Below are 12,491 nucleotides of genomic sequence, written 5' to 3' on the forward strand. Positions count from 1 at the left end.
AACAAATTAAAGTAGTACATTATAAAACTGTAAAATTGCCAGATTTCGCACAGGACTGAATCCCGTCTGTCGTCCTCAAAACATATGTTAGCAATAGCTTATTAAATACAAAATTAGCTAAATTCAACTGGCTACAATTCGCTGTCTGGGTTTTGGGTTCTGACCTGAAGTAAGCCTGCCTTTTTATAACACTGAATTCAGACAGTGAATTGTACCCAGTTGAATCTCAGGAGACTCAAAATATTGTTTCAATTTTAAAGGTTTAATTTTTTTCAATTTGTTTTCTGATTTGTATTTATTTTTTTATTTTACATTCAATAAGTAGCCAGGCGCTCCGCAAATATTTGCCTACAAGCCATTAAAAATTCCCTTTTCCCCTTTTAATGTTCAAGTTTTTGTATGTCACAAATGTGCAATTCCTAATGTCCATTTTGCTTCCTCTCGCAGAGTTCTGATGGCTCACATCAGCGAGGACATGGCCAAGGATGATGTGAGCAGTGTGAAGTTTCTGCTGGCTCACATGCTACCACGTAAGAAAATGGAAACTGCCAAGGTAGGAAATTGTGCCGGTGGGGGACTTTTTGGTGTCGCCGTGTGAAATTTTGAAGTCGTTGCTCACTTTCCGTTGTTTTCTCACTCACGCAGGATTTCCTGGACTTGGTTGTCGAACTCGAGCACGTTGGCAAGGTTTCCCTGACAAGGGTGGACCTGTTGGAGGAATGTTTAATGGACGTGGGCAGGGTAGACCTGGCCAAAAAGCTCAAGGTGTACAAGGTGTCAGGTGAGTGTGTGCAATACTGATTTAGTACTCGTAGAACCAATTGAACTATATAATTTTGCAAAAAATGGACAATTTCACTACAGTCCTTTTTAATCCTTAAAATGCTTGATGTTATACACTCACCGATTGATGGGTTATGATGGGTTGTTTTCACTGACGTCACATTTTTTGCTGAATTACCCACACACCGCTGCTCGCCGCCATTTAACCTCTCTACCTCAAGCATACCGAGTGTGGAAGTCTCCGGAATGGTCTCCAGTACCGTTTGTGTTTTGGTATTTTACGGGACTCAAGTACACAAAAGAGGACTTGCTCACCATCAGAGAGCCTTCTTCTGACCTTTTTCCGACAACTCTCACCAGTTCGCTGAAGCTTTTCCCAGAGTTTGCCGTCGGCGCGCTCTTCAAAGCCTCGCGATCCTGGACACAAGTCTTCGTAAGTGTGGACATAGTCGACGAAAGACATTCAACATTCTGCGGCTCTGTGCTTCACGGAGACTTGGCTTTGTGGACGATTCCCCGACGCCGCTATCCTGCCGCCTGGCTTCAACCTCCATCGTGCCGATGTGTCGCAGACCTAAGCGAACAAGCTTAATTGATACTCATTTCAGAAGGCCAACATTACAATTATGATTGTTTTGTTAGTCACTTGAAAGATTCATGAATTTTGTGAAATACTGGATTTGTTTATTTTCTTTCTGCCATTATCTAATTTTAAAGAAACATTTCGCTCTGCTTGTGGTGAACTAAAATACAAGTTTTACTTTATGCCTTTGACTTTTTACTGGCTTTAGTTTTTTCGTGTTAGCATACAGGTAAGTGTCACATAGAGTAAAAGACAGAGGCACAATACTGCGCCTTTGTAACTGCAGTCCTGAGTCCCATGAGGCCAGGTCGCCTAATAGTCAGTCTGGGCTTGATGTGCTGTCAGTCGCATCTTCAATAACTGCAGTTAGAAACAGAATGTCGTTCGAGGCAGCACAACGGGTGACGTCGCGTGAAAACAACACACATATTATATTGGAGTGTGGACAGTATTTGAAGAAACACAATCGCATTCACGTACCGTACTAATCCCAAATTGAAATGAAACTAGTAATAGTCAACTGGTGAAAGGATAACTAGTTTGAACGGTTTTTGTCTTCTTGCCCCGTTGTACTGACTTATCGTGTATTTTCCATCTCATTTCAGTCAATGCGCCAGCAGTACCCGAGGAAGTGATGCGCCACCCTTGCCAGGTAAGATTTATCCTCAAACAAATAAGTACATCACAACAATTTAATGTAGTATTTTGGTGCACTTTGGTGCATTTATTTCAGCCGCAACTGTACCTTTTTTTTTTTTTAATTCCATTTTATTGCACCTTGTGGAGATGCACACTCATTTCATTGTATGCACAGCATATAATGACAATAAAGGCTATTGATTGGGACACATGACAAACTATTCCGACCAAAGTTCATTCGTCGCATTCAAGTGGTCTCGTCCAACATTTGTGATGTACTGTACGATATTAAATCACAGACTAAGACTTTTGTTGCTCTATTTGATCAACCCGTGTTGAATTTCAACCATGTCTCTGCTTGCATCCCCGTAGGAGAGTCCAGTCAGTCGGTACACATTCGCCAGTGACCCCAGAGGGGAGTGCGTCATCGTAGACTGCGTGGGGAATGACGGAGGTGAGTACAATCGGGGTATACTTCTACAGTGCATACATTGAAAGACGCTGTTTTGTGTACAGTAGAACTTAGGGCTGGGAACTACAGTACCGTATTTTCCGCACTATAAGGCACACCTAAAAGCCGGTGCGCCTTATATATGAAAAGTTTTAAAATGGGCCGTTCGTTGAAGGTGCGCCTTATAATACGGTGCGCCTTATAGTGCGGAAAATATGGTACCTTGCACTTAGTGGTGAGCAAGTGAGGCCTCATGAAACCACACTGAGGCTTTTCTAATACTTGTGCTGAAAAAGATTCCAAGCCTAAAGGCTTTGAAGATGGTGCGTTTGGTGTTTTTAAGGAAAATGGTGTTATTTGTGCACTTGTATGGTCACTCGCCAATCGTCTTTTCCTGTTTAAATATTTAAGCCCCCTATTTTTTAAAACAAACTTTAGTAGCACTCGAGAATGTTGAACCTGATAAAAAATTTACAGTAGTCAAATATTAAAATCAGAAGTAAAGAATTTGAGTTTCTGGAGCATCTTTTGCTTCAATCCAATCCAGTGGACATCCAGTGTGTCCGGCTTGGTAAATTTGGGGAGAATACTACAGACATACGTGAAGCAAATGGTCACAAATACTCAATATTTATCATTCTTTGCAGAGAATAATTCATTTATGCTCGAGAGTATAGTTTATTTATTCCGTCTGCTTGTGTAGTTCTACCGTGTATCTCCAAATATCAGTTATGTAGAGAGTTTTAACACCGTGACACTTATGCTATTCTTTAGTCTCTGTGTGTTATTTTATTAAAAGATTCAAACAGTTTTGCAATACAAAATCGACGGATCGAGAATTTTCAAAGGTTGGCTGATCCAAATCATTCTGACTTTTTTTTTTTTTTGGCCAGAGATGATGGCGCACGCATTTAAGTCACTGCACTTCAATGTGACCCTGCATAAATGGCTAAACCTGGTCGAGACGGTCTCAACGCTCAGAAAAGTCTTCCAAAGGAGTCCGGACCGCAGTGGCGATGGCTTCGTCTGCTGCATCATCAGCCGGGTGATCGACAATCGCCTCCAGGCCACGGACATGAACTGCGAAGGCCTCCGTCTGGAAGATGTCTGCCGCTTTTTCAACGGCGACGCCTGTCCGGCGCTGGTCGGCAAGCCAAAACTGTTTTTCATCCAGAGCTACACTGTGTCGGACTTCCAACCCTGCGGTGTGGAGAACCGCTGGGATGACGGCTGGGAGACGGACGGTGGCGCCGGTCAGCTGAGACCCGATTGTCTCCCGTCAGATGCGGACGTGCTCTGGTGTCACTGCTCGACCGGAGAACATCAACTGCAGCGAGGCCGACACCGTTCCGTTTACCTCAAGGCTTTGACGGACGCCTTGGGCAGAAGCCAGGGAAGGTACGTGCGCACACGCTACCTTGGAAAAGTGACAGCTCGCGCTTGAAATGTTATGAGCCCAAGTATCAGTTGAACCTTTACAATTGAACTTTATTTGACCTTCTCTCCGCTTTGGAACGCACATCCAGAGGTTCTGTTTTTGGATTTATTTACTTTTTTGGGCACAAACCGCAACAAGGAGCTGAGCGGCAAAATTGACCCATGAGAATTTTCAAAGACCTCAACTTTAATGTCTTTCTGTGAATCTTCCAGTATCTCTGTTCCAAGCCGCCGGTGACACGCAGTACGGGATTGATTCATCCTCATAATGCACGGGTGTCAAACTCTAGGCCCAGGGGCCAGATCTGGCCTGTTGCATGATTTTACGTGGCCCGCAGAGGCAAATCATATTTATAGACTAACATGTTTTTTTTTTTTTGTCCCAAACCTGTACCAAAATTTTAAATTGTCACATCATAAATGATAACGTTGAGATATTACAAGCATTTTTGTGTGACCAAACAGTCGTTGGGAAAAACCCATTAGCCTTGATTTCTGATTTCAAAACTAGTTCATAAATTTCATGTGTAAATATGATGAGACAGTTAAAGATGTTTATCGTCGTTAACAATGTGGCCCACGACAAAAATGAGTTTGACATCCCTGGCATAAAGGTTTAGACTTGGCTTTAGAGTACACAACATGCCAAAGCACTACTTCCAAATGAAGTTCCTCAACTCACTCGGCACCAAGATACTCTACGATGGAGGCTAAGCACTACTTTTGTCCATCCATCCATTTTCTTAGCCGCTTATCCTCACAAGGTGGGGGGGGGTTGCTGGAGCCTATCCCAGCTGTCAAGGGGCAGGAGGCGGGGTACACCCTGAACTGGTTGCCAGCCAATTGCAGGGCACATAGAGACAGACAACAGCCGCACTCACAATCACAACTTGGGGCAATTTAAAGTGTCCAATTAAGGTTGCATGTTTTTGGGATGTGGGAGGAAACCGGAGTGCCCGGAGGAAACTTACGCAGGCACGGGGAGAACATGCAAACTCCACACAGGCGGGATCGGGATCGAACGCGGGTCCTCAGAAACGTGAGGTTAAATAAAGTTCACCTGTAAAGGTCACGGGTACGTTCATCCTGAAATTTCAAGCAAAAGCCAATTAATGCAAACTTCCATAACTTTTTTTTTTTTTTTATTGCGACTTTTCAGTCCTAACCAAATGTTTTGTATTCTTACAGGAGCCGACATCTGGTCGATCTTCACATGGAGGTGAACGGTGCAATCTTTGAGCACAACAGCCGGCATCGTGAGGATCAGTACCACATTGACCTGAAAAACACTTTGCGAAAAGACCTTTACTTATAGTTGTCTGACGACTTGCCTGTTTCGTAGCTGTCAGTATTTGCACTTCAATTCACTTACTATACTACTGCATTCAGATAAGCTTTTTTACATTGACGTATCTTGTATGTTTTATATTTACCACGTGTATTTACCTTGAAGTGTTTGGAATGCAAATATAATTCCTTTTATTAAATATTAAGTGTCATTCCTATAAACATTCTAAAATGGATATTGTCATGAAAAATACATATAACATTATTCACTTCAATGTCTATACGAAAAAATAAACGAGAGCGCAGAGCGCGTCATCCATGCGCGAAGTTGGAGAAGTTCCATTCGACGACAGCCAAGTGGTTGCCATGTTGGCTGCATCCTCGACCCGTGACGTCACCCGGACACTCGCCATTGAAAACACGCGTTGGACCCGACTATGGGAGATGAACACGCCTCTTCTGACTTCTAAAAAGTCTTGAAGATTACAAAAATAAATGAACAAAACACGAATATGGAAGTAATTCGTTGCCAGTATGAACTCGAATTTTTCACATGGATTTTTGAATTGAAATCCAACACGTAAAAAACATGTTTTTTCTGTGCAATAAATATTCACCTTAAAAAATATCTGTATGAAAACATACAGCGCAACACGTAGAGCTCTAATTTCATTCAAGTTCACCTTTTAACAACTTAAATATTTCTTGAAGTAGCCATTCAAAGTATATCCATCCATCCATTTTCTGAGCCGCTTATGCTCACAAGGGTCGCGGGATTATTGCTGGAGCCAATCCCAGGAATTTTCAGGGAAGAGCCAGGGTACAACCTCAACTGGTCGCCAGCCAATCACAGGGCACATTGAAGCAAACAGAGAACATGCAAACTCCACACAGGCAGGTCCGGGACTAAATCCGGGACCTCAGAACTGTGAGGCCAATGCTTTACCAACTGAGACACCGTTCCACCAATCTTTGATAAATAACACCTGTTAAAACAGTGAGTATGACTCAATTTGCTTGTACAGTATATCAAATCCATTTTCCCAATAAAAAATAAATGAATGTCTTTCAACCATTGGGAACCTTCCATTAAAAAAATGCTCTCAACTTCAAGCAAATGTGGCCCGACCCAAATGGCCAAAGTGAAAAACTGCAAAGCTGAGGGACTGTGGAGGATCACGAGAAGCTCCAATATCAGATAGTGATGACATGATGTCACACTCTCCTCACTGATGACGACATGATAAAAAGTCCAGACGTGATATAACATGTCACACTGTCAATTTTCTCTGTGAGGAAAAAAAGCAAATGAAATGAGAAGACTTACTGAAGAGAAACCTTTTCCCTGCTCATTTGTGGTCAGATTCTCTCCTCCAGATAGTTCTGATAAACACAACACGTGGTGTGTGGCCCACACACAATCACATACAGTGTAGACTTGTATCACATATTGTTTTCTAGTATCTGTTTGTGCATCATCCTGTATTGTTTTTTTTTTGTTTTTTTTTTATAAGGCTGGATTGTCAGATTGTCCCTATCATCTTGCCTTGGTCATAATCATGATCATGGTGTGTATTGTTCTAGATTATATTGTTTTGTCAGATTGTCTTGCATATTCTTATTCGTGCGTTTTCTCCTAATGTTTGATTGTCTGGTACAATCACTGAATTGTGTTGTATCGCCTTGATGCTGCTGTATTTGTATTTATATTTGCTGCATTTTATCATGCAAATATACAGTGGCAGTAATAATTTATTTGTTGATACTGCATTGTAACAGGCAAATCTTCTCCCAGAACACACCACTGACCCGGACTAATCTCAAACCAAAGTCTTATGATTACATTGTTGGCAGGATTCAAACCTACACAGGGAGACCCCCATGGATTTCAAGCCCATTGCCTTAACCACTCAGCCACAACAAGCACATCTGTTGCTGCTTTTTTTCATTTTCTGACTTCTGCACATTTGCAAACATGCGTGAAAAACTTATGGGGAACTCACGTGGTGAATAAAACGGCTTACAGTTCAAAACCAGCAACTCTAAAAGCAGGCTGCAGCGTGTGCTGAGCTGTATAACATCCATGCACCATTTCTCATTGCTATAAAAGCGGAGCGTGATGGTGGTGTCAGACACTCATCCACAAAGCCAAGTCTCCATGAAACACAGAGCTGCAGAACGTCCAAAGTTTTGTTCAGAAACTGCATGAATTCAGAGTTTTGATCATCTCAGGGGCAAAAAAAAAAACCCTCCCCTCAAAAATGGGAGAAAATTGCCCACTCCTGACTTGGAAGACAAATAACTGTTCAAGCTTTGTTGACACAGATTCACCAGTTGGGCATGTCAGTGATTTGTATTGGTTGCCAACGATATACCCTGGTTTTGAGCTTAAACCTCGACTGAAGTTTAGTGTCACTGACTCTGTGGCGCAACGGTAGCGCGTCTGACTCCAGATCAGAAGGTTGTGTGTTCAAATCACATCAGGGGCATTTCTTTGGCAATCTGATTGATATCAAAGGTTCTCCTTTAAATTCACATCCCATTCCACTGGAAAAAACATTACATGGGTTTGGAGCTGACTGGTTGAGCGTTTTACTGACTTCTGCTTTTGTCAGGAATGTTTCATTTGTCACTGAGGTGTAAACTCAAAGTTATTGGGTGAAAATCCAAATGTCCACTTCTTCTAAGTTTGTCATCATTCAAAATTTCACCATTGATATTTGTATTCATGTAACAGATCTCAATCATTCACATTTCACAACTGGAACGAATGATGAATATTGAATTGTCTACAGAACTAAGAGGTGGTTGCAAGACATGGGGGTATAGCTCAGTTGTAGAGCATTTGATTGCAGATCGAGAGGTCTCCAGTTCAACTCTGAAACCCCCCTTCCTGTTATTTTGTTCGGAGACTGCATGAATTCAGGGTTTTGATCATCTCATGAGTAAAAAAACGCCTCCCCTCAAAGATGGGAGAAAATTACCCACTCGTGACTTGAATGACAAATACAGTGCAAGCTTTTTTGACACTGATTCACTGGTCAGGCAAGTCAGAGACTTGTCTTGGTTGCCAATGAAATACCCTCCTATTGAGTTTATGTCATGGTGTAATGCTGTTGTGCGATAATAGAAAAAGGATGTAGACTTTTATTTTGACTTCACTTTTATTTTGAAAGCCAGCACTTTCTCTGTCATTTATACGTTTTCGTTCTTTTCAACGTTATTGTGTGTTTAAAAATGTTGTTGAATTGTTGGTGGAAGATCTGAGAAACACAGGAAGTAGGCTGCGTGCTTTATTTTGAAGCCACACTTAATGTGTGCCGGGAAGAAATACTTTCTCTTGTTTGTGAGATTCCTGGTGGAAGCTACATATTTTGTTCTCCTCCACTTGTTTTCATTGTGTTGTTGTAGAATGTGAACATCAGTTAGTTTAAAACAATTGCAAAGCAGGTTTAGTCACAGAGGCACAGTGTTGAATGTTTTTCATTAATTTCAAACATAAACTCGCTCGCTGGAAAAGTGGAGACATTGTCGAGGTCCGTGTGCGTCGTTGGGCGACCATGTATATTGTGCGGTGTGAATGAGTGTTACCAGAAGCTGCATGGTGACCGTGTTCTTGATCTTGCAGAGTTTTGACAGTAATTGTGAAGAGAAATCTATGAACATCCGTGAATGTCTCCTTTATAATACAGCTATGGGAGTTGATGCAAGTTTTTTTTTAATATTCTTTTCATCTGTTGCAATGTAATATATTTGCTCTTGTTTGTGAGATTCCTGAGTGGAAGAGTTTTGAGAGTAATTGTTTCCTGTTATAAGCTCCCAAGAAAAACAATAAATAAATAGAGAACCCCTCTCCCAGAGCCCCCCAGAGTACACCTCGATGAAACATTGTATCTAAAAGATAATCTAATGTAATCCCAATAAAACATTAAGGAAACTACAAAAGAAAGAAATGTTGCTCAATTCATAATAAATAATCCATGAATGGTTTGGTTTTCATTTTCACAAGGGCGGTGCTAAAAAGCTGCATGTGACACGAGAGCCACGGGTCGTCCAATCCTGGTCGAGTGGCGTGATTAAAAAAAAAATGTCAAGAGGTACATCTTGTGGCTGGATAGTCGAGGCGGGGGCATGCTTCTTGCTTAGGGTGCGAGGGGTCCCAGGTTCAAAGACCTCAGTATCTTAAACACTATGAATGTGAAATAGAATGTGATGATTTAAAATTGAAAAATATAGATTTCTGTTACAGGATGGTGTGTAAAGTACCACAAACCAGAAAAGTCAGACATTTGGATTCACACGAGTATGAAATGGATTCCCTCAGGAAAATAAAAGATTCACATTGACCACAACTGCCAGAGGGCAAACATGCAGTAGGGGACAGGTGCGTTTACACAATTAAATAAAAACCAGATGAGACTGAAAGTCAACGATGGTGTCATGGTCCACACCCCTGAATTTAGTGTGGGCCGCGTAGGTTCGATTCCTGCTCAGTGATGGTGTCAATTATGTCCCCTGTGACTGACTGGCAACCAGGTCATAGTGTCTTTTGTGTGGTGTGAGCTGGGATGGGGCTCCAGCACTCCTGTGACCGTTGTGGGGATAAGTGGCTTAGAAAATGGATGGATCATTTATACGCATAATTGGGAGTGCAACACCGGAACTCCTTTTATTTTCAAACATGCACACTTTTTCACCCCATTCAGAGTGAGAGCATACACAAATCCGAACAATGACTACAACAACTATGAAGAAAACCCACAATGCATTGCACATTTAACATGCCAGTAAAGTGTATCCTTTTCTTGGGCAACGGAAGCCGATATTCTCCCCAGGGGCCCAGAGGTTCAGAACCACAGACGAAAAAGAGTTTGCATGATCTCTGCGTGGGTTTTCTCTGGCCACTCTGGTTTCCTTCCATGCCATGAAAACATCAATGGTGGATTGATTGAAGAGTCATCATCATCATCATCATCATCATCATCATCATCATCATCATCATCATCATCATCTACCCTTCTTCCCTTTTTAAGTTGTTGCTGATTTATTTATAAAAGATTAAAACACTTAAACTGGGAATGAAAAGAGAGTGTAAATGAAGTGCGAACAAGTGGTGTACATGAATGGCTTTAATGCTGAAACCGGAAATGAAAGATTATCGAGAAAATATTCAACTAAGTTCCTTAAACGCTGAAACAGAAATTGACACAATTTTCAAATGATTCTACTTTGCCTGACGATGGCAGTTGGGGGTCGGCAGGATGAGACTTGAGAGGGGAGGTGGGGGGGCTGAGAAGTGAGGTCTGCAGTCAGACTCTCTCAAGTGACTGAGCGTCCAGGCAGCTTTTTGCCACTAAGATTTTGTTGTTTTTGTGTCCCAACACTAATTCCTCTCGAATGTTGTTTTGATTTCTGTTTTTCGCTTGATCTTAAATTTCCAAGGAAAGTCAGACCTGAAAACTTGTTTCTTCTGAATGAGAATAAAAGAGGAGAATAGAGTGTCATGTATTTTTTTTTTTTGCAGTCAAACAACATGGTAGTTTCCAGTACAGCAGTTATCTCATTTGTCCTGTCCTTCGGTCCTTCCTTCCTGCCTTGTTTAGTTCCTTCTTTTTCTCCTACATTCATTCATTGCCTCCTCCAATCCTTGTTTTCTTTGTTCCTTACCTTCCTTGTACCAATGTTTTTTCCTTCTTAACTTTTTCACATCATTTTATCCTTGTTTTTCTTCCTCAATTCATTCTTTGCTTCATTTTTTGTGTGTTCCCTCCTTCTTTTCTTCCTTCTTCCAAGCAAGCAACAGAACACTGCCTGTTTCCACCCGGTCTCAAACCGGGGCTCTTTTGCGTGTAAGGCAAACGTTATAACCACTACACTACGGAAACAACTGCACTGAGCATAGAACTCACTGACTCATGTTATATCTCCCGTCCACTCTCACTCCATCACAAAATCACATTACTTTTGTTTATGTCACCATATTAGCAGTCATACAAAACACTGTTCAATGCCAAGTGCGTTGAGACGAAACAAAAATATGAAGCTACATGGAAACATTAGAGACACTTGGCATAGAGAATACATCACTTGACTGAACAAGTTTAAGAATTTGCCTGTCACGACCCGGAGATGAACCAGTGCCAATGAAAGCACCGCATCCTTACCACGAGACGATCTGACGAGGCATTCCCTAAACGGGTCAGTCCTGGATCATGAAACCTTCTCACTGCAGCCAACAGCTTCATACGTCCAACTTTCGTGGCAGTTTCCACAAATCTGTGGTCGCGTAGTGGTTAGTTCTCTGCTTTGTTGCCACGCAATCCTTGTTCAATTCCGGATTACAGCAGGTATGAAGCCCCTCAGTCGCCTTTTTGGATGCTGTTATTTGACGGGTGTGGGACAGTGAAAATTGTATACATGGGTTTGCAGAAGGTACAGTTTTCACATAGGGTTAGTGGTGCAATGGAAAAAGCGCCTCACCATGGATCAGAAGATTGTAGGTTCATCTCCTACCTCGGTTTGTTTTTTGCATGTGCTATCAAAACCAGTTCACAATGATGTTTTAGGTATGTTCACCTGAAATGTCGTCTTTCAAGGTTAAATCACAAATATATATATATATATATTTTTTTTTTTTCTTGATACCATATATATATATTATAAACCACATCTGCCATTCTAAAGTAATTATATAGCAGAGATGGATTAACAGGGGAAGAAACGTGCTCAGTTATGCGTGCCTGGCAAGCATTCCAAACTCTGTGCCAATTACTTTAAATCGGCATGTTTTGCAACAGCATTAGATACAAAAGTGTCGTGAGCCAGAGACTGAAACCAGATGCGGTGCCAACTATTTTTTCCTACGGCCATTGGGACCTCCACTGCCAGCAGCAGAACTAAATCTCGCTGCTGCAATGATGCAGCAGTGAAGTAGTAGGGGAAAAAACACAGTCATTTTCAGTACTCTCATCTATACGACAAGTCAACAGATACATGGCAAGGATTTTGTGCGCGGCGTGTTATACAACTATTTTAACAAGGGGAGAACTCTATATAGGAAGGTTGTGCCATGTCACTAAAACATGTAGGCGTACATAATGCTCAAAAAATACTCGCACAGCCGGAATGGCATGATTTCAAGCCATGACTGCATAAAAAGACACTCCTTAGAAATACCGTCACTTGGAGCCAGTGGCCAATCTGTCTGTTTTCCAGCTGCTATTTGCTATACATCACAATCAGCTTTGGACAACTCTGTCTTTGCCCTTTATGCACTGTCGTTATGAGTCCATATAGATGATATTTGTATAA

At 41.6% G+C, this 12,491-nt stretch overlaps 1 protein-coding gene, 1 long non-coding RNA gene and 2 other non-coding genes across 4 annotated transcripts; 3 read left to right on the forward strand and 1 right to left on the reverse strand.

Moving 5' to 3' along the window:
• Positions 1-323: 323 nt before the first annotated feature.
• On the forward strand, positions 324-5,354 carry LOC133497181 (CASP8 and FADD-like apoptosis regulator). The gene is made up of 6 exons (XM_061813318.1): positions 324-553; positions 646-781; positions 1,972-2,018; positions 2,378-2,459; positions 3,350-3,854; positions 5,082-5,354. Exons 1-6 carry the CDS (start codon positions 455-457, stop codon positions 5,206-5,208), a joined length of 996 nt encoding a protein of 331 aa, XP_061669302.1. The 5' UTR covers positions 324-454; the 3' UTR covers positions 5,209-5,354.
• A 2,243-nt stretch (positions 5,355-7,597) lies between these two features.
• On the forward strand, positions 7,598-7,669 carry trnaw-cca (transfer RNA tryptophan (anticodon CCA)). The gene has a single exon. It is a non-coding gene; the product is annotated as a tRNA-Trp (tRNA).
• A 1,021-nt stretch (positions 7,670-8,690) lies between these two features.
• Positions 8,691-9,558, forward strand: LOC133497180 (uncharacterized). The gene is made up of 3 exons (XR_009793969.1): positions 8,691-8,818; positions 9,190-9,277; positions 9,430-9,558. It is a non-coding gene; the product is annotated as an uncharacterized LOC133497180 (long non-coding RNA).
• A 1,434-nt stretch (positions 9,559-10,992) lies between these two features.
• Positions 10,993-11,065, reverse strand: trnav-uac (transfer RNA valine (anticodon UAC)). Its single transcript has one exon. It is a non-coding gene; the product is annotated as a tRNA-Val (tRNA).
• Between the last annotated feature and the right edge of the window lie 1,426 nt (positions 11,066-12,491).

The sequence above is a fragment of the Syngnathoides biaculeatus genome, unplaced genomic scaffold (genome assembly GCF_019802595.1).
Source record: "Syngnathoides biaculeatus isolate LvHL_M unplaced genomic scaffold, ASM1980259v1 ctg200_pilon_pilon, whole genome shotgun sequence".
NCBI classification, from domain to species: domain Eukaryota; kingdom Metazoa; phylum Chordata; class Actinopteri; order Syngnathiformes; family Syngnathidae; genus Syngnathoides; species Syngnathoides biaculeatus.

Coding starts and splice junctions, on each gene's coding strand:
- LOC133497181 (XM_061813318.1), top strand. CDS start 455: ATGGCTCACATCAGCGAGGACATGGCCAAGGATGATGTGAGCAGTGTG. Junction 2,019..2,377: donor TGATGCGCCACCCTTGCCAG/GTAAGATTTATC, acceptor GCATCCCCGTAG/GAGAGTCCAGTCAGTCGGTA. Junction 3,855..5,081: donor TTGGGCAGAAGCCAGGGAAG/GTACGTGCGCAC, acceptor GTATTCTTACAG/GAGCCGACATCTGGTCGATC.